Raw genomic sequence first — 20,924 nt, forward strand, 5'->3', positions numbered from 1 at the left:
TTAACTAGTTTGCATGTTCAGTCATAATTTCCATGTGTCTGTTTTCTATAACCATTTAGACTCATTAGAGCTGGAGCCTATTCAGCATGCAGTGGGTGAGAGGCAGCGTACTCTGACCAGAGCTGCAATCATTAATTATCAAGAGAATAACTAAATGTAGTGATGATGTCACAGTCATGCAATGGGGGGTTTTTGGAGAGGAGGTGTAGCAGCCAAAGGATAATGTCTTTCTTGACACACCACCAACTCCTCTGCCGGCTAGCGGGAGGCGCTCGTAGCATTTTCCTCTACTTGGATCGAGCTCAAAATGACCAGTGTTTCCACTTAGTGACCTCTTGCAAGCATGTGACTGTCCTCTCTCAGAGTCAAAGGCAGAAATCTCAGGAAGGAAAAGGAAAACAAATAGCAGGTAGGTTACATCGTAGTCTCTCTCTCCTGTGCTTCGCTGTGCTGTCTGCGTAACATGGATGTATAAATAGCTGTAGGACTCTATGTGTAGCCAAACTGACCTTTAGCTGAGTAATCAGCGCAGCCATCCAAGGACTGGGAGACCCCAGTTTGACACCTAATGCAGGGAACTCCTTCACAAAATAGCTTATTGATTAAACTAATTTTAACACTTTTATATCCTAAACTTCATAAACATAAAAACATTATTGTTACGCTTATTTTCACAAGTATTCAAATACAAATACAAATACACATGCCTCAATAAATACAGATATAAATACTTGGCTCTCTGCATATCCTAGCTAGTTTTAGTTGCCTAAACTTTGCACGGTTGCTATAGTTACCTGGAGTTTAATATACAGTTAAGTATCTTCTCAGCTTTTTAAGACAGATCCTGGAGTTTAATACTACTTTACTGTGAGCAGTGATGTAAAAACAACCATGCACACCATTTATTATATGTGATACTTACACGTATTGTGCATGTTTCTAAAGATAATATATATTGTAAGTAGGATCAATTACTCAAATACAAATACAAATAATCTGCCTCAATAAATACAGATATAAATATAAATACTTGGATCCCTGCATATCCTAGCTAGTTTTAATTGCCTAAACTTTGCACAGTTGCTATAGATACCTGGAGTTTAATACTACTTTACTGTGAGCAGTGATGTAGAACAACCATGCAAGTTTGTACATGCAGGGAACTCCTTCACAAAATAGCTTATTGATTAAACTTATTTTAACACTTTTTTTATCCTAAACTTCATAAATATGATTTTTACGCTTATTTCCACAAGTATTCAAATACACATGCCTCAATAAATACAGATATAAATACTTGGCTCTCTGCATATCCTAGCTAGTTTTAGTTGCCTAAACTTTGCACAGTTGCTATAGTTACCTGGAGACATAAAAACATGACTTTTATGCTTATTTCCTCTAGTATTCAAATACAAATACAAATAATCTGCCTCAATAAATACAGATATAAATACATATACTTGGCTCTCTGCAGCTAGTTTTAGTTGCCTAAACTTTGCACCGTTACTATAGTTACCTGGAGTTTAATATACAGTGAGCAGTGATGTAAAAACAACCATGCACACCATTTATTATTTGTGATACTCACAAGTATTGTGCATGTTTCTAAAGATAATATATATATATATATATATATATATATATATACATTAGTAGGATCAATTCATTGTAGGTTTGGTGCTTTGCATGAGATTTAAAAATTCCAGACATTTGTTAAGTTGATCTTACAGTCACATAAAAAAAGACAAACTTTTATATGAATTAGTTGCAGTTTGCACCTGTTTTGAAGTAAATAGACGAGTGCACAAATACATAAAGTGTGCAGAAGAGCAGGATTAAAAATAAAAAAAGAAACTTTCCTACACTTTGTATCTATGCAGTCTCCACGGTTTTACTGTGAGGAGTGGAAAGCAGCGATGCGTAGCGAACATAGTGACAGAAAAAAAATAAAAAGGACAAGAATGACACCTTTGAAAGTGGACTTCAACAGCAATGCACACATCAGCAGCTGTGGGGGAATTGAGACTGTGACCTCACACGTTGCCTACACACAGCATTGGCACCCCTCGAATGATCTATTTGGCGCCTTTGCACCTCTCCTGCTGGTTCGGGTTGCGTTGGAAACCAGGTGGGACTTTGGATTGGCTCCTCCGTCAGACTCAGACTAGCAGGCAGGCAGGCAGGTCGGTAACTGTGCCAAAGAGGAAAAGCTCCACCTGCACACTAGTAAGAGGAGATTATGGAGTTGATCGCATTTCTGTGAAAAATTGAAATAGTGATTTCTTTCCTCCTCTTTGCTCTCAAAAGGTCAGCTTAGCATCATTTCCTCTTAACCCCTTGTTCCACACGACTTAAAAAAATCTATTTGAATGGTTCTTGGAAAAATGTGGAGTAGAGTAGCTAAGGACATTTAGACAGTTTTTTTTTTGTTTTTTTTTTACTTGAGTATAGTTTTACTAAAGCATCTCAATTTTTTCTTTTCTCTGTATCTTTATTTTCACACCTTTATTCCTCCCATTCCCTCCCAAATCTTCTCATTTCTTTCCCTCTTTTTTTCATCTAATTGCCTTTTCCCTCTTACTGCTTTCTTTCCCTCCTTTTACACTTTCTTGCCTTTTCCTCCTTCTTTTTTTTCTTTTCATCATCTTTTCCCCCGCTGCTTGTCATTATTGCTTTCTTTCCCTCCATTTTCCCATTTTCCCTCCTATTCTCCTTCATTACCTCACCCTGTTTTCCTCCTATTGCTTTCTGTTTCTTTCAATGATCTGAAAAATGAACTCAAGTCTTTCTTTCTTTCACCGTTTACTTCCACTTAGGTTATCATATTTACTTAGGGATAAATAAATGTGTGTCTACTTATTCTACAGTGGGGACTAGGGGGCTTTTCAGATTTCATCAAAGACTTCTTCTCTAATAGAAACACAAGGTTGCGTGTTTGCCAGTCGTCAACAGCCGTCAAAACAGCAACAGTCTGTCGTCCCAGATTTTATAAGGGCTTGATTGCAGTTGAAGTCTACAGTCTTGTGTTGCCCTCAATTAGTTTGATCAGTATTTGACATGTGACCTCCTCCAGGTTAAGAGCCTTCTGTCTCCCATCAGTCAGCCCCCCTTTGATGCGTGACCTCCCTTCATCCCTCTGATGTACGTCGCTGGATCCGACACATCACTGCTGTTAGCTGAGACGACCTAATTTGTCACATCGCATAGGCACTGCACTGAGACTAATTCCCTTCCCTCATTTATTTGTGCTATTATTAATATTGCAGACGGTGCACTTTGTGTGAGTCTTAACTCTCTCCCCCCTCGTCAGATTGAGGAATTACAGCGTAGTGCTTTACCCAACACGCAGTCTGGAAAAGAGTGGATCTGTCACTGTGACCCACTTCCACCACACATTACATGCATGTAAATACTCAAACACACCCATTCTTAATGCAGCTGTCCCTCTCGATCTGTCTTCATCTTACAACCACCATTACTTTTTCACACTTTCAAAGAACGTAAGAGCAATATTTTTAAATTAACAATGGATCACATGGTTGCTTTTATATGAAAGGGGTCGCTTGTAGTCATAAATAAAAAAGGTAATATTCATCCAGCTCTGCAGTTTCTATCAGTTCCACAAACCTTTATAGAGACTTTAAGCTCATTATTTGGGATTTTGCAACTTAATTCTTTTGGTTCACTGTTATTAAAATCATGAAACATTAGGCACATGGTGAACCAGACACTGATCTAATGATATTATGAAGATAACAAACACACAGCTATCATAATATATCTGGGATGTGAATTTGCAGAACAAGAAAAAAGGGCAAATAAATAAAAAGGGAAAGGAGATTGAAAAAATAAAATGAAAACAAAAAAGCATTCACTCTCCAAAAGAAATTGAAAAATGCTGCATCCACACACACACACACACACACACAGTAAATTATTATAAATTTACCACAACAACAAAAAAGCTCAGGTCATCAGGCAGTTTGCTGTGGAGAGCAAAAGCTATGCCAATTCAAAATAGACTGAATAACCAACAACCATTCCCTATAAACACTCAGATGAAATAAATCTGTCTCAATGTGTAGGCACGGAAGCAAACAATTAATATAAACCTATTTGTCACAGGCACAAGCTTGCAGTCACACTGTCACACTTTTCTTTATCTCAACCCCACATGCCAATTTTCAAATATACATCCAGGCAAACACACCCTCCTTCCTTGGTGACATTAGTATTCATGCATCTGCAGTCTCTTCTCACAGCTATTTTCAATTATAATTATATTAGAAATATCTCGCTTGACCTCTAAACATGTAGTCCGTAACATGTTTTGCAAGATTATGTAAACATGCATTATGTAAAGATTACATTCCTCCGCCACACACTGGATTATGTCATAACAGCAGATGCTCAATTTACACATGTCCAATATTGTTCTGCTCACTGAGTCGAGGAAACAATATAATTAAGATAAAGTTATTGTGCAGGTATTACAATTCAGTAGCGTGCTCATCTTGGCGGAAAAAAAGATCTTGCAATGTTATTTTAATGAATACAGAAAGAAGAAACTCTCAGCAATTTTCCATCCATTCATGCTTTTTCTGACTCTTATCTGGGACCGGGTCGCAGTGGTATTAGACTGTGTGAGGAAGCCCAGGCATCAGTGCCCTCCGGCTCCTCCTGGGGGATCCCAAGGCCTTCCCAAGCCAGGAGAGATATATAATGCTGGGTCTGCCCCGTGGTTTCCTACCAGTTGCCTAGAAGGAGGCCTCCAGGGGGCGCTCTAACCAGGTGTCTAATCCACCTCAGCTGGCTCCTGTCAAAGTGAAGGAGCAGCAGCGGCTCTTCTCCAGATGTCGGAGCTCCTCATACTCAGCTCAGAGTCTCTCTCAGAAGGAAACTCATTTTGGCTGCTTGTATTTGCCATCTCATTCTTTCAGTCACTACCTAAAGCTTGTGACCAAAGGCGAGGTGGCCATCAGGAGAGACGGGACAATTCTCAGTAGGCCGTCCGGTCAGTATTTAGTCATGCAATGTACTTATATGTTAGTTCCAGGCGGGGAGTTCTGGTCCTCTGAAATGAGGCCAACGCGGAAGTAACTGAGAAGTGCATTCTAGCAAAAGGCCACCAGGGGGCGACCGTTTTGGTGTCAAAAGGACTTCCGTCTCAATACAAGTCAATGGAGAATTCACCAACTTCTCACTTGATTTCTAACCTCAGTAAAGGTTTTCAAAATGTGTTTATGGTATCAATCGCTAGTTTAAAGCCTTCTTCAATGCAGTATGATGTTCATTTGGGACATTTTGGCCTCCCTGATTTTTTATTTGACGATAAAGCAGGGTATGCATTAGGGCGTGGCTACGTCCTGATTGACAGGTTGATTGCCCAATGTCCTCGAGATCTAGCCCTCGCAACCATAGCAACCTCCCCGCTCCGCCCATGGCCCCGCCTCATGCCCATATAAGTAGAATCCGTGTTTTTATTTTTCCCAGCATGCACCTGAAATTTTCAAGATGGCACTGCCCAGATTAGAAACTATTGGCTTCCGAGCAGCAGTCCACAAACCAATGGGTGATGTCACGGATGTTACGTCCATTTCTTTTATACAGTCTATGGTTAGTTCTGTGTAATTCATGGTGTATTTATACCACTTTCTTGCTGTGCATTTCTCAGTCATGGTCACTCTTGTGGTCCAGTTATTTCTTATCACTTCCAATTTTGCAACTTAAATCAACTAACCCAACAGCTGGAGCTGTTCGGTAAGGAAACCAGTTATTGGAAGTTGGGATATAACACCGGAGCCAGGGCTGGTGAAAAAATTCCTGGTCGATTTCAAGGCCTCACACCGCCGCTGCTTGTGACCACATAGTAGGTGAGGGTTGGAATATAGGTTGACTGGTAAATTGAGATTGAGAGCTTCACATTCTGGCTCAGCTCTTTCTTCACCCCAACAGTCTATTACAATGTCTGCATTACTGCTGATGCTGCACCGATCCGCGCTATCAACCTATTGCATCATCTAACCCTCACTCATGAATAAGAGCCTGAGATATTTCAACTCCTTCACTCCCAAGCCAGAGGGAGCAGTCCACCTTTTGCCAGCAGAGCACCATGGCCTCAGATTTGGAGGTGGTGACTCTCATCATGACTGCTTCACATTCAGGTGCCAACAGAACCACATCGAAGTAACAAACAGAATCGGTGACAAGGTACAATCCTGCCGGAGCCCAACATCCATCCACTGAGAATCATTCTAACGTACTGCCAAAAATAGGAACACAGCTCTTATAGCCGTTATATAAGTACTGAACGGCTCATGGCAACAGTTCCTCTACCTCATAATCCCGCAGCACAGGCCACAAGAAGCCCCGATGGACAAAGCACATGTAGACTGAATGTGCGAACTCCCATGACCCCTTAAGTATGCTTGCAAGGGTGAAGAGCTAGTCCACTGTTTGATGGCTGGGACAGAATCCATATTGTTCCTCCTGAATCCGGGGTTTGATAATCAACCGGAGACGCTTTTCCAGCACATACGCTTTAAATTAAACTACATAAATAACATTAATAGCTACATGTTTACTATTCATTTGAAAAAACTGAATAAAACAGTTTTTGGATATACTTATGGGCGTTTCCATGGCGTCATTTGACTGACAACTGAAAGCTGTTGCTAGGCCTTTCACTACTGGGCCTACTGTATAGCGTAAAAGTCGATGTACCATTAGTTAAAGCATTAGCTATTGTAGCTATTTTGAATATGGGAGGGCATTGAACGGTTTGTTTGGATTTATAACTTGTTTTACGACTTAACTTGGGTTGTTACTGTCTCCTATTGAGATGACTATTTTTCCTTTGACTCCTTTTGTCTGGGCTAAAGTTATTCTCCCTTGCATTTAGAACATTTTGTTTATTTAACATTGATATGACTCACAACATGATCTTGTTTACAAGTTCTTTCCCTGACAAACACAAAGGGGTAGGACCAGGGGACTTTTGTTTTCCAGCCATGCACCCAACAGCTGCTCTGCCAGCAAACCTTTTAATATTTTCTGCTTGCATACTGTAGGTCTCAAGGGCCGTCACACTGCAGCAGGTGCCAGAAGCCCGTAAAAGAGAAAACACACTCCAACTCCACCACCACCACCAGCACCACCACCACACATTCAAGCATACTTTCAACAACTGGAGCACACACTCACACTGAAAAATACACACAAAAGTGCAAAGACACGAGCTCACGCTCTGTGATCCCTGCACTGTTGTTCTGTTCCAGCCGCTTTAATTGGGGATTTGAGCCAGGCTCTTGTCTTTCTCACTGTGACGAGCTAAAAATAGCTCTTTGACAAGTGTCAGAAAACCCAGCTTGGCTCAGACTGTGCATTCTCTGTCAGATGGGCTGCTTGGCAGAGAGATTCGTGCTCAGGGGCCGAACACAGAAGGAAACAAAGGCAGTCACCCTGCAGTTTGTAGTGACGTTAAGCTTCTGTTTCATTCACCTGTTGCAAAGGAAGTTTTCACCTTAAGTCGCCGTCCCAATAATTGCATACTGTCTATCACAGTTTTTCACATTTGCTGCAGGTCTCTAAGTAACAGACAGAGATTGAGTGTTGGAGAAAAGCAGATAAGGTAAAACTTAAAAGAGCTAAGCTCTGAAAGACGGTCCTCTCAAAGCCAATGAATCCATAATGCAGGCGAGGAGAAGAATTCAAGTTAATTGAGAGTCATTACCCCCTTTTTGCTTCTGGCTGTGTTACAGCAAGATAATGATATGAGTCACTGTTCACTGTCGCATTTTGTTGAATATGATCTCCAGCAGAAGAGCTCATGTTTGCAATTTGGTCAATGAGAGGAACACCAAATATGTTTCATTGGAGCTGAGTTGCTGAATTTCTTTGATGAGCATCATAAGCAAACAAATACCACACATGTAGATAAAACTTCCATATATCTCCATCACATTCACAAGTTCTTTGGTGGAAATGTTATTTTTATGCTGTAGATCACATCAGGGAAACATAAAGCAACTCAGGAGTGTAAGGTAATGAGTATGCAGCTCTGTGCAGTCTGTGAAGAAAGTCCTAATTTTAACACGGGGTGGCAACTGTCCACAGATTGATGTAAGACGATAAGGGCTGAGAAGCTGAGGGACTTGATGAGTTTTGTCTGATCACAGAGTAGAGAGGGCAAACTGAGTACAGTCAGTTGAATTATCTCAAAGAATTAAGCCATGGACTTTACCCAAAAGGCTTACTCTGCTCTGGGAGGTTACATCCTATTGGCTTGACGTTATTTGTGTTTTGGTATTTGATGCTTTATTAGGTAAGAGCTTTCCCCTGCTTAGCTTTAGGGGAGTGGATTTTTTTTTTTTTTGGAGTTATGCAAAAAAGTTATGCAAAAAAAGTTGCAGGGTCATCAAATGGTAGCTTCATATTGGCCTGTAAGGTTTTATCTGGCCAGACTCAGGCAGAGAAAGCAAATCCAAGAAACAAACAGATGGAGAGACTTCCCTTATTTACCAGACTTAGACTTAGACAAGACAACATTATTATAACAAATAATGCTCAGAAAGAATTGCATGGACAGGAAAAGCAGATATGATTGATATTATACATAAAAACCAACAAAATTTGTATTTTACAGGATGTAAATAAGACATATTTGCCTTACAGTAATTCATTCTCTGCTCATTTGCAGTATAAAGATTATAAGAATAGTACAAAGAATTCATCTATCATGGAAAGAAAGTTGTGTTACCTGGTGATGGTTTATATTCCTAAAAACAACAACAACGTTTTTAAAAATACATTGTCTATATATTTGACTTAAAGCAGTTCTGTATCATATTTCTGAAGGCGTCACAAGTTTGAGGTGTTATATGTTCATCCACATTCACAAACTCTTTTCACTCTAATTTGAAACCGCATCATAGAAACGACAAGTGGCCATGCCTTAATTACCACGGTAACACAACACTCATGTGACTACGCTCCACACAGGGCGAGAAATAGATGTTGAAATTACAAATGCATTTATTCCCCTCACTTTCTAATTTAAGGGACGGGGTCAGTCCTAGTCGTGACTCGAGGGTCGGGACCTTTGGCTGCGCTGTAGCTTTATGATGTGTGTAGAGAGCCAGGAGAGATGAGTGACGCTGATCCCTGATTGGTTAGAAAGACACAGAAAGTGACAGCCCCCACTTGCCTGAGATATCACACACCTGCCAGTCTCTGTCTCTCACAAGTTCAGGGCTCTGAGGGGTGGGGGGATCAACACATTTAAATTATGAGCCCCTCCCATGTATTACACATAGCAGACGAAGTAGGCTTAAATAGGTTATTGAAGGTTAAAAGCCAACATTTATCGCCAATATTTTATTTGAGAGAGGCTGAAATAGCATTAGGACAATACTGTATCATGTTATATACCCAAATGTACTATGTCAGGCACTTAAATACACAACTTTAAAAAAACAAGTTAGGTTAAATAATGTCAAAATGTAATATTAGGTTTTGCAGAAGAACCCTCATCTGATCAATCATGTCTGGCCAAAGTCCAACATTTATTAAAAGGCCAGTATCGGTGTGTCTGATATATCGGTCTAACATGAGTCCTGAGAGTCTAAGTGCACAAGTGTTGGGTTGTGAGTCAGCGCTCCCAGCCAGTATAAGAGCTGTTTGCATGAAGAGCAGGGATGAGACAAAGATTGTGCAGCTCTGGGACTGTCGACAACTCCGCCACTCAGAGGAGAAGCTGCAGCAGCAAAGGGCGAGTCCACACTCTGAAAACAGTCTGATGGTGGAGAGTGAGAAGCTGCAGCTGCTGCAGGTTAGACTCACTTTGACATTTGGTATATTTAACAATCTGCTGTAGCTGCATTTAAAAAATAAATATAATAAATATATCTACTAACTTTTCTCATGAGCGCCCGCTTCTGTTTTTGGCTTTGAGTTGTCTGTGCAGCTGTGGTTAGTCATCTTTGTTGTACTGTAGAAGGTCTCTGGTGTATTTCAAAAGAGGAAATACATAATTTAACTCACATACTTTCCTAGCACCTGTTTATTCAACTTGCAAGGCCAGACACTGGTAGAATAATGTAATTAAGTAATATTTCAGAGTGTAGTGTTTTATATTAGTGGGACTCGGACTTGGACTACAGGTTGATTACTCAGTATTAGCATGAAGGTTGTCATTGTAGCACATTTTGAATATCTAAAACACTTCATTATTATCATGTTTTTTTAAACCTGAATTGTGAAAAGTGAATGTTTAAAAATCACCATACTTATAAACCTATGATTTAAGTATTTCCCTCCTTAAATCCCTACATATGAGAAAAATGTTCCTACTGTAGATCAAATGCATTAATCAGTCTTTCAAACGCTGGCCAGTCCTAACTTCAGATGAGTGATTTCCTTATTCAGAATGCTCTCCATTATTGCAATAATTAGATCCGACTAGCCATCATGTTGTGAAATGTTGGATATAAGTTACCTCATTTTGGAACAAAGTTCTTCTGTAAAAATATCACAGCTATCAATTAAAACACGAGTTATTTTAGAAGTTTTGGGAACAGAATACATATATTTAACTAAACTGAAAAAAAAAGTTGTGCTTTTAGAGTATTCTAAAACACTATAAATAAAGATAAAACAGATGTACCCCTAGAGTAAAGTTATAAATAAAGCCAAGTTTACTGATGTTGCCAGAAATCATAAATTTGTGTTGCAATAATTACAGCATAAAACGCCTTCAGTAAGAATCCCAAGAAAAAAATGTTTGCAGGTTAAAAAAAAGACGAGATCTCAGAAAGAACAAAAGCCCCTATTCCAGGACAAACACACATTGTTTTCACTACACTTACTCTTCAATATTTTACTTCATTGCTTTTTTTTTTTTCTGTATCGCTCTCACCCTGTTGCTAGGCTTGTCTGCAGGCGGCATGCCTAAATCCAGATGCCCGCCCAAGGGGGCAATCGTCTCTCCCACTGAGGCCTCATCTGCCGTGTCTGGGGCAGTGCACATGAGACTGAGCTCTCTAATACTTTTTTTTTAAAAGGGGTGGGGGGCAGATCATATGTGAACACTTCCACTGGCGTTAAGTGCAGTTAATGGTACTTTTCCAGTCTTTGGTAGGATAAAATGTCCCGAGTCAAAAGTGCGATGTATTCTTTGATAATCAGTTAAGTAGGGATTTTGTCTGTGGCACAGAGATGTAGGTCGGTTTTACCAGCTGCTAACATCTGCTTCACACTCAGACTCTGTGTGCACCAAAATGTGCAGTTTTTGTTGTGGTCTTCTGCATATCAAATGACAAATAAAAGAAAAGCAACGTTAAATAAATTATGGGACATATTCATGGTCAGGTTGTTTTTCCGAGCTGTCATCGTGCAACTGAAGACTTTGGGGTTAGATCACTTTGTCTCAGTTTTGGCATCGACTGCTACAAACCTGAATCAACAAATAGGGAAGCGGAAAAGGCTAGAAAAATGTTCTTTTCATTTGAGATCCATTGGTACTCTGGTCACTCCTCTTCAAGAGACAGCTGCTACAAAATGAATCATTTAAAACCCAGAGCAGGACAGCCTGCCTGGGTTTTAAATGAAACTTGTATTTGTGCTGATTTTTAATCCATGTTGTTAAAACACAGTTAACAGTCTTTTTACTAGAAGCTGGGTCTTGACACTAAACAGATAGACTAATGGTATATTTATTTTCCTATTATGTGGTGGATAGGGGTAAATACAAACTTAAGTGGAGTCGTTTAGAGAGGACTAAGTGTTTGGGAATGCTGTCTTTTGTTTGGATGTTGAGTTAAATGTTGCCTTGAAGTCAATGTTTCTTTCATTTTGTTAAGACTTGTTTTTTTCTGTCTCTCTGCTTTGTCTAGGCCACTCTTAAGGGCATGCTATTGACTGAATCACATCAATACAGAGGACTTAACTCAAGTCTGATTCCAACTTGACTGCCACTGGTTATGAGAATCTGTACTCTGAGATTGAAACGGTATGTCTTGACTAAATAAGTCTTTTTAAATAAATCCAATACAAACATAACTGGGAATTAACACTTGTTCTGCAATTGTATTCTGATACATCTGCATAAATTCATCATAACTTATGTCTGTGTCTCTTCTCAGGCTGGGGGTAAGATGTTCGTGGAGTTTGTCGTTCGATGGGGGGCATGGAGCGTCCTTCTCCAGTTTGGATTGGGTGTCTCTGCAGGAGGCTGTCCTCCATCCTGTGTGTGTCGACCTGAAGCTAAAGAAGTGATCTGCACTGCCAAACATTTGAACTCAGTGCCAGAGGGCTTTCCCAATGATGCCAGGCGTTTGGATTTATCCTACAATAAGATTAAGACCGTGGGTCGCCGCCAGTTCTCTGGCCTCCTGCAACTTCAAGAGTTGGACCTTAGTGATAATGTAATCTCCATGATTGAGGTGGAGGCTTTCCAGGGGCTACAGAATCTCAGGACGCTTCGGATTAAGAATAATCGACTCAAGATCATCCCAGTTGGGGTGTTTTCCGGTCTGTCTGGTCTGCGCTTTCTGGATTTGAGCCAGAATGAGATTCTGGTCTTTCTGGACTACACCTTTAAAGAAATGTCGAACCTGCAAATGCTGGAAGCTGGGGAGAATGATTTAGTGTTCATCTCCCAGCGGGCTTTTTTTGGTCTGCAGAATTTACAAGAGCTTAACTTAGACCGCAGCAATCTGACATCCATTCCCACAGAGGCGTTGTCTCAGCTCCAGAGTCTGACACGACTTTGCATGCTTCGTCTCACCATTTCTACCCTTCCCAACAACGCTTTCCGCCGGCTTCACCGTCTACGCACCCTTGTGATTGCAAACTGGCCAGCATTAGACACTATGGCTAGCAACAGCCTGATTGGTCTCAATTTGACCTCGCTTGTTATCAGCAACTGCAACCTAAGCGTGGTTCCTTACTCAGCGCTTCGTCACCTGGTATACCTGCGCTTCCTTGACCTGTCCTACAACCCCATCACTGTTATCCAAGGTAACCTGCTCGGGGACCTTTTAAGACTCCAGGAGTTACACCTAGCAGGGGGGAGCCTGCTACGAATAGAGCCGGGGGCCTTCAGGGGTCTGGCCTACTTTCGTATGCTCAACGTGACATCCAATCAGCTCACTACTTTGGAGGAGAGCGCCTTCCACTCAGTGGGGAACCTTCAGGTGTTGAGGTTGGATGGGAATCCCCTGGCATGTGACTGCCGCCTCCTCTGGGTGGTCCGTCGCCGATTACGCTTGAACTTTGATGGACACCAGCCCACTTGCTCGTCTCCCGATGTGGTAAGACAGCGTGAATTCAGAGACTTCTCGGAGAAGGAGCTCCCGAGGCTGTTCACCTGTCGCCATGCACGGATCATGGACCGCAGGCCGCAGGAAGTGAGAGTAGAGGAGGGCACTACGGTTGTCTTCTCCTGTAAGGCTGACGGGGATCCATTGCCATCCATCACCTGGATCTCATCTCATAAGAATGTGGTTTCTCCAACAGGACGAATCCGAGTCTTGCCCAACGGTACTCTAGAAGTGCGTTTTGCCCAGGTTCAGGACAGTGGCACATATCAATGCCTGGCAGGCAACGCAGCTGGCAATGACAGCCTGACTGTCGGCCTGTACGTCAAGGGGCTTCCTCGCAATCGAACCATCCCCTTCTTCGCAGAGGAGGGCTGGGTTGAGCCTTCAAACGCCCAAGCTGTTAACTCCTCAGCTCAAATGGCCAAGCCGTACCCTTTTGACGCAAAGACACTGATCATTGCTACCACCATGGGTTTCCTGTCTTTCCTCAGCTCGGTGGCCATCTGCTTCGTCTTCATGTTCTTCTGGAGTCAGAGCAAAGGCCAGATCAAGCACACGGCAACCATTGACTTTGTTCCTCGGTCGTCCATGGGTGGAGGAGGAGGGGAAGGAGGTGATGGTGGCAGATTCACCATGAAACTTATTTAAAGCCAAGGAAGAGCTGAAAGGGGTCTACTGCACTATATGGACTCCTCAGTGAGACACCGACAGACAGAAAACTCTATTCAAAAGCTCCTTAAGAGGGCAAATCAGAACCAGTTTGTTGGCTTGTGCTTGTCCTCTTCTAATTTTAGTGCCCAAAGTTAAATTTTCAGCACCCACTTTGCTGTGTTATCGAACTAATGAATATCTCACGATCCTGGAATAGAAAGATACATAACTGTCCCATGATTACTGTGCATTTGATTTAAACAAGTTGTACTTTGAATAAGCAAATGCTCGCTCCCTTTAGCACAGGTCAATTTTTTTTTTTTTTTATGTAGCATGCAATTGTAAAATAGTTTGAGTTTTCACAGTTTTGTTGGGAGTAACACATAAAGACAGTTTTAGTTTTACACATTTATCAAAGGTTTTAGGGTTGTCACAACATATCAGGTGCTTGTATGCAACCCATGTTGTACAAGCGTTCTCAGCTTTATGTCTTCACTTGCCAATACAAGCCAAGTAAACATTTGCTCTTTTGACCCTCGGGTTGCTATTTCTGCTTACCCACAGAGGTTCACCTCAAAGACTGTCAATTCAGCATTGCTTGTAAGACTTCAACATGTGAATAATGTCACCATAAAGCTTTTGATACTTGCAATAAATAATATATGGAATAGACCAGACAAATGATTTCTGATTTTAAGTTGATGCTAACTTTATGTTTGCATTTTGGATATTTCTAGAGTGTTGCAGTGTGTTTCAGGTATGCAGCGTTGGAGACTTGCTTTGTGCTGGGTTACTGCATACTTTAAATGATCACATGACAGTGTAAAAGGACTTATAGCATACCATAATGTATATAGGAATGTACTCTATCCTTTACTATTTCATACTTTAGACACATTTGTCAGGTCCAGATTGAATCACTCTCTTTCTTTTATAACATATTACCTATCATGTAATAACATTAGATGACTCCTTGTTCCATCAGAAGAAGCGATTTCTCCTTTTTATATTCAAGAAAACAACTTTTTTTATTTTTTAACCCACACAACACACTGAAAAACATGTGCCTCAGTAACATTCTCACCATCGACAGAGAGAATGATCACGTGACCATCTTGTAAATATTTAGGTCAAGGACATTTGTGTGCGCTGGGTTTTGTTCTATCATTTTTTTTCTTCTTCTGTGGATTATTGTCACTCAAATACATCTTGTGTTTAAACTGTAGATGCACTACGCACAAACAAATGCTTCATTATGGCTGGAAAAAAGTTGTTCATAAGATATGTTCTTTTTTTTTCATTTTATGTTATTAAATGCCTACATTTGAGCCTGACTTGTACGTGTCGCTTTGAATCGTTTTATGTAAAATATCCTGGAATGATATCAAAAAAAAAAAAAAAAGCCAGATCCAATCATCTTAAAACCAATCTGTCTGTGGATCTTCATCTGAAATGATTCCATTGTTGGGAAATTGGCAAGAGAAGCACACACATCTTCTTGCATAACCAAAGCACTTAATCTCTGTGCTATGAGTCCATTGTGAGGACTTTGCATTTCAATTTGAGACAAAAAGTGGCCTCGTTGCCCTTTTGTAAGAAAACAAAGCTACAGCTGGCAGTTAGCCACACAAATGTACATTTTGGAGTGAAGACGGAGGATTATGTGTGCAGAGGAATATCTTGTTTTCCCTCAGAGCCACATTTTGAAATCTGAATCAATCTCTTTAGACATTTACTGCCATTTCCCCCCCCCCCCATCCCCCGCCCCCTTCCCTCTCTCTCTTTGCACGTCTAACACAGTTAAAAACAGAGTATTGCATTTCAGAGTGATAAGCCAAACTAAACCAATGACTTACCCTCACTTCACCTTAGCACAGTTTAGAGACTTGCAGTGCTCAGAGTGGATTCACAGTGGACAGCAAATCATTTTGTCTCTCTCATGCAGTTGCCCAGAATAACCCAGAAAAAAGAAAAAAAAACGGATAATCACGTGTATGAGCAGAGATTTAAACCCTTTTGGATTACCTCTGCATGTCTCAATCTGTTATATAGGTCTGTCTGGCGGGTGCTATCCTGCTGCCCAGCCTGACCTGTCATATTATCTATTTTAATACAACTATTTGCTCCCATTGGACAGTAAGCCAAAGGGTCAGATTAAAGTGGTGTTTATAAGCCACTCCTCCCCATGACTGGTACGCACACTGCATTATGGTCTTTTCAAATCTCTCTTTCTTTTTAGACTCTTCCTCTGTTTTAACCCTCCTGTTGTCCTCGAGTCAAGGAAGGAAGGAAGGAAGGAAGGAAGGGAGGAAGAAGGAAGGAAAGAAGGGAGGAAAGGAGGATAGAAGGGATGAAGAAGGAAGGAAAGGAGGAAGGAAGGATGGAAAGAAGGAAGGATGAAAGGGAGGAAGAAGGAAGGATGGGAGGATGAAGGAAGGAAAGAAGGGAGGAAAGGAGGAAGGAAGGATGAAAGGGAGGAAAGAAGGGAAGAAAGGAGGAAGGAAGGATGGAAGGGAGGGAGGAAGAAGGAAGGAAAGGAGGAAGGAAGGAAGGAAGGAAGGAAGGATGAAAGGGAGGAAGAAGGAAGGAAAGAAGGGAGGACAGAGGAAAGAAGGATGGAAGGACGGTAGCAGGGAGGAAGGAGAGGATGAAGAAAGAGGGAAGGAAGGGAGGAAAGGAAAGGAAAGGAAGGAAGGACAGAAGGACATAGGAAAGAAGGAAGGAAGGAAGGAAGGAAGGAAGGAAGGAAGAGTCAAAACAGACGGGGTCAATTTGACCCGGGAGGACGACAGGAAGGTTAAAGGAAAGAAAGGATCACTTTTCTTTACAATATGAGACAAATGTAACTGTTGTAGACATTTAGCTGACGCTGTTCTCCAGAATGACATGGGACTAGACATTTATGATATGATCATCTAAATTACAAGGAGCCAACAGCAAGGGCAGAAAATATGAATATTCCCATAGCTGCATACTGTAAGTGTTGGAAAAAGAGTAATAACTAAAGAGCATGATTGCATTTTTCTTCTAGAGCGACTGGACCTCTCAGTCTTTTGAAACAGGTCGAGACAAGTCAATTTAATCTGTATAATACAGTATCACAAATCACATTTCCTTATAGGGGACTTTTCAATCTGTAAAGCACATAAAATCCTCTATCCTTAGACCCCCATTTTGTATAATAAAAAACTCCCAAAAAAAGACAGATGGACATGTGTGCAGAATAGATCAAGACAACAAAATGATAGAAAAACAGAATGACTAAATTATAGATGGACTAATAACACATATATGAAGAATCAAGGAAGGAAGGAAGGAAAGGAGGGAAAGAAGGAAGGAAGGAAGGAAAGAAGGAGGGAAGGAAGGAAGGAAGGAAGGAAAGAAAGAAGGAGGGAAGGAAGGAAGGAAAGGAGTAAAGAGGGAGGGAGGGAGGGATGAGGAAGGGAGGAAAGAAGGAAGGAAGGAAAGAAGGAGGGAAGGAAGGAAGGAAGGAAGGAAGGAAAGGAGTAAGGAGGGAGGGAGGGAGGGAGGGAGGGAGCAAGGAAGGAAGGAAGGAAATGATTAAAGAAGAAGGAAGGAAGGAAGGAAGGAAAGGAAGGGGGAGGGAGGGAGGAAGAAAAGGAGGAAGCAAGCAAGGAAGGATGGAAGGAAATGAGGAAAGAAGTATGGAAGGAACGAAGAAAAAATTAAAGAAAGAGGGAGGAAGGAAGGAAAGGAGGGAGGAAGGAAGGAAGGGAGGAAGGAAGGAAGGGAGGAAGGAAGGAAGGAAGGAAGGAAGGAAGGAAGGAAGGAAGGAAGGAAGGAAGGAATATCAACTGTAATGAAAAGCCATCATGTATCTAGATCTCAATCCATCCTCATTGAATCACCGTTATCATTATTTTCACAATGACATTGAAGTATACACGGTTTGGATTTCTAGTATTTTGGTCTTTGAAATGACTCAATGAACACTGATAGCAGCCTTCAGTGTCTCAATCACAGTTTTATCTTGTTCTGGCTCAGCTGGAGTTTGACCCAGACTGGACGTAGGCGGTCAGTACAGCCCTTCACTGAGGATACGAGCACTGATAAGAGATCCTCGAAAAGGTGAGAGGAGAGTTTTCAAATTGAATTACTGTAACAAATGAAGCCATGGAGCTATATCGTTAACCCTTGTGTCGTCCTCCCGGGTCTGTTCCGTCCTTCCTTTCCTTCCTCCCTTCCTTCTGTCCTTCCTTCCCCCTCCTAACTTTCTCTCTTCCTTCTTTTCTTTCCTCCCTTCCTTCCTTCCTTCCTTCCTCCTTTCCTTTCATCTTCCTCCCTTCCATCCATACTTTCTTCTCCCTCCCTTCCATCCTTCCTTCCTCCTTTCCTTCTTTCTTCCTCCTTCCATTCTTCCTTCCTCCTTTCCTTCCTCCTGGCTTTCATCATTTCTTCTTCTTTACTCGTTTAGATAGAGTTTTGTCAATCTGGTTTTTATGTTGGCAGGTAAGTTTTTTGGGTTTTTTAGGTTTTTTTTTTAGAGGGAACTGTATTTCTACCTTCAAGGACAAAAAAAATAATTTGTGCCTCATAATTTGTGCCCTCCACAACTGGTTCTTGGTAACTAGTGAAGATGACTCAGATGACAAAAATGTATAAATGAACATTAAAGCTTAAGAGCCTCTTCAGTTTACTCTGTTCCCAAAGACGAAGAACGAACATCAATGAAAAGCAATATTAAGCTCTTCGGGGGAAAACTAAGGACTATATATCAAATTCATCCATCCAATCCATCCAGTGGTTTATTATATATTAGAGATAATTCAACAGGGACTCAAGTGTTGGATGGACTGAGTGTATCTAAAATAAGGTTTTGGTTATAGCTCCAGTCTGAAGAGAAGATAACTAAATTAAAAACAAGATGGATTTATTACATATTTCTAGTGTAACCCTGCTGTCCACATACTTACGCTGGTTTCAAAACCTCAAATTAAAGCTGCTTTTTCTTTGTGGGATTCATCACTTGTAGGAAGCACATACCAATTAGTATCAATTATCTCTAAGTGTTTTCTAACCAGATTGCAGTCAGTAATTATCATCTTGTGATGCCTTAGCTTGATTGGGTTTGGATAGAAAGCAGAGTGTGTGATTGGTTACAATTAGAAGTAGTGGCTGCCTTTATCTTCACATGCACACATAAACACATATGCACACACACACACTCCCACATACACAAACACACATGCAAACACACACACACAAACACAAACACATAAACACACATATATACACACACAAACAAACACACACTCCCACATACACAAATATACACATACACAAACACACACACACGCAAACACATACACACACACACACACACACACACACACACACACACACAAACACATATATATACACACACACAAACACATACACACACACACTCCAACACACATATATACACACACAAACAAACAATTTGATTTCTATCTTGAGTTGTTTTTGTCCTGTTTGTATTTTTTGCAGCTATATAATTAACTTATTGTGTCAGTTATGAGATGAGATGTATTATTATATTATATTATATTATTATCTACCTCAACTTTCTTTTCTAGGTTAGCGAGCACAAACAGATCTATTTTGTAAATGTGTTTATCACTATTTTATAATTTAGTTTAGCTTTATTGCTTATCTATCCCACAGACTGGACCTTTAAGAAGTATAACCAAATAAATGACAGGAAATAGGTGTTATCAGTTTTTTTGTCGTGCATGCTCAGAATTTAAAAGAAAATTGGTCTGACACATAAAATAAGCATTTTGTGATAACGGTGCTTGTCATGCTGTTGTGTCATCCATGCAATCCATTGCATCCAGACTTATTTTCTTGACAGCTTCTGGATGGAAAACATAATGATTGAGACTGAATGATTGCTGTGCTATCTCATTTAATGAAGTCATCTCCTTCTCCTGATATAACATTAAAAGGCAAAGCACAACCAGGAAAGAAGGGAGGAAAGGAGGATGGAAGGGAGGAAGAAGGAAGGAGGGAGGAAGGGAGGGAGGGAGGGAGGGAGGGAGGGAGGGAGGAAGGAAGGAAGGAAGGAAGGATGGAGGGAGGGAGCAAGGAAGGAAGGAAATGATTAAGGAGGAAAGGAAGGAAAGGAAGGAGGAGGGAGGAAGGAAGGAAGGAAAGGAGGAAGCAAACAGGGAAGGATGGAAGGAAATGAGGAAAGAAGTATGGAAGGAGGAGGGGGTAAAGAAAGAGGGAATGAGGGGAAGAACGAAGAAAAAATTAAAGAAAGAGGGAGGAACTAAGGAAAGGAGGGAGGGAGGGAGGGAGGAAGGAAGGAAGGAAAGGAAGGGGGAAGAAAGGAAGGGAGGAAATGATTAAGGAGGAAGGAAGGAAGGAAGGAAAGGAGGGGGAGGGAGGGAGGAAGGAAGGAAGGGAGGAAGGAAGGAAGGAAGGAAAGGAGGAAGCAAGCAAGGAAGGATGGAAGGAAATGAGGAAAGAAGTATGGAAGGAGGAGGGGGCAAAGAAAGAGGGAATGAAGGGAAGAACGAAGGAAAAATTAAAGAAAGAGGAAGGAAAGAAGGAAGTATGGAAGGAGGAGGGGGCAAAGAAAGAGGGAAGGAGGGGAAGAATGAAGGAAAAATTAAAGAAAGAGGGAGGAAGGAGGCTTTTCAGACTTATTTTCTTGACAGCTTCTGGATGGAAAACACATGGAATGATTGAAAGACTGAATGATTGCTGCGCTATCTCATTTAATGAAGTCATCTCCTTCTCCTTCTCCTTCTCCTTCTCCTTCTCCTTCTCCTTCTCCTGATATAACATTAAAAGACAAAGCACACACCAGGCGAGTTCCCTAATAAACCTTCTCCCACAGACAGCTAATCAGAGCCGTAAGCTGCTGGAGGAGACGGGAGAGAGAAACCCTGTCGCAGTGATTAAAGAGGCAGAATCATTATCTTTGAGTGGTGAAACTGAGAT

The 20,924-nt window shown here is 41.1% G+C and overlaps 1 protein-coding gene across 1 annotated transcript; it reads left to right on the forward strand.

Moving 5' to 3' along the window:
* The first annotated feature begins 9,711 nt into the window (after nucleotides 1–9,711).
* Nucleotides 9,712–14,014, forward strand: lingo4b (leucine rich repeat and Ig domain containing 4b). The gene is made up of 3 exons (XM_053326951.1): nucleotides 9,712–9,829; nucleotides 11,892–12,007; nucleotides 12,141–14,014. The coding sequence occupies exon 3, from the start codon at nucleotides 12,153–12,155 to the stop codon at nucleotides 13,965–13,967; it is 1,815 nt and encodes a 604-aa protein (XP_053182926.1). The 5' UTR covers nucleotides 9,712–9,829; nucleotides 11,892–12,007; nucleotides 12,141–12,152; the 3' UTR covers nucleotides 13,968–14,014.
* Nucleotides 14,015–20,924: the final 6,910 nt, after the last annotated feature.

Source organism: Scomber japonicus, chromosome 10 (assembly GCF_027409825.1).
Source record: "Scomber japonicus isolate fScoJap1 chromosome 10, fScoJap1.pri, whole genome shotgun sequence".
Classification (NCBI taxonomy): domain Eukaryota; kingdom Metazoa; phylum Chordata; class Actinopteri; order Scombriformes; family Scombridae; genus Scomber; species Scomber japonicus.

Excerpts from the sequence above, each read along its gene's own strand:
- lingo4b (XM_053326951.1), top strand. The coding sequence starts at position 12,153 with ATGTTCGTGGAGTTTGTCGTTCGATGGGGGGCATGGAGCGTCCTTCTC.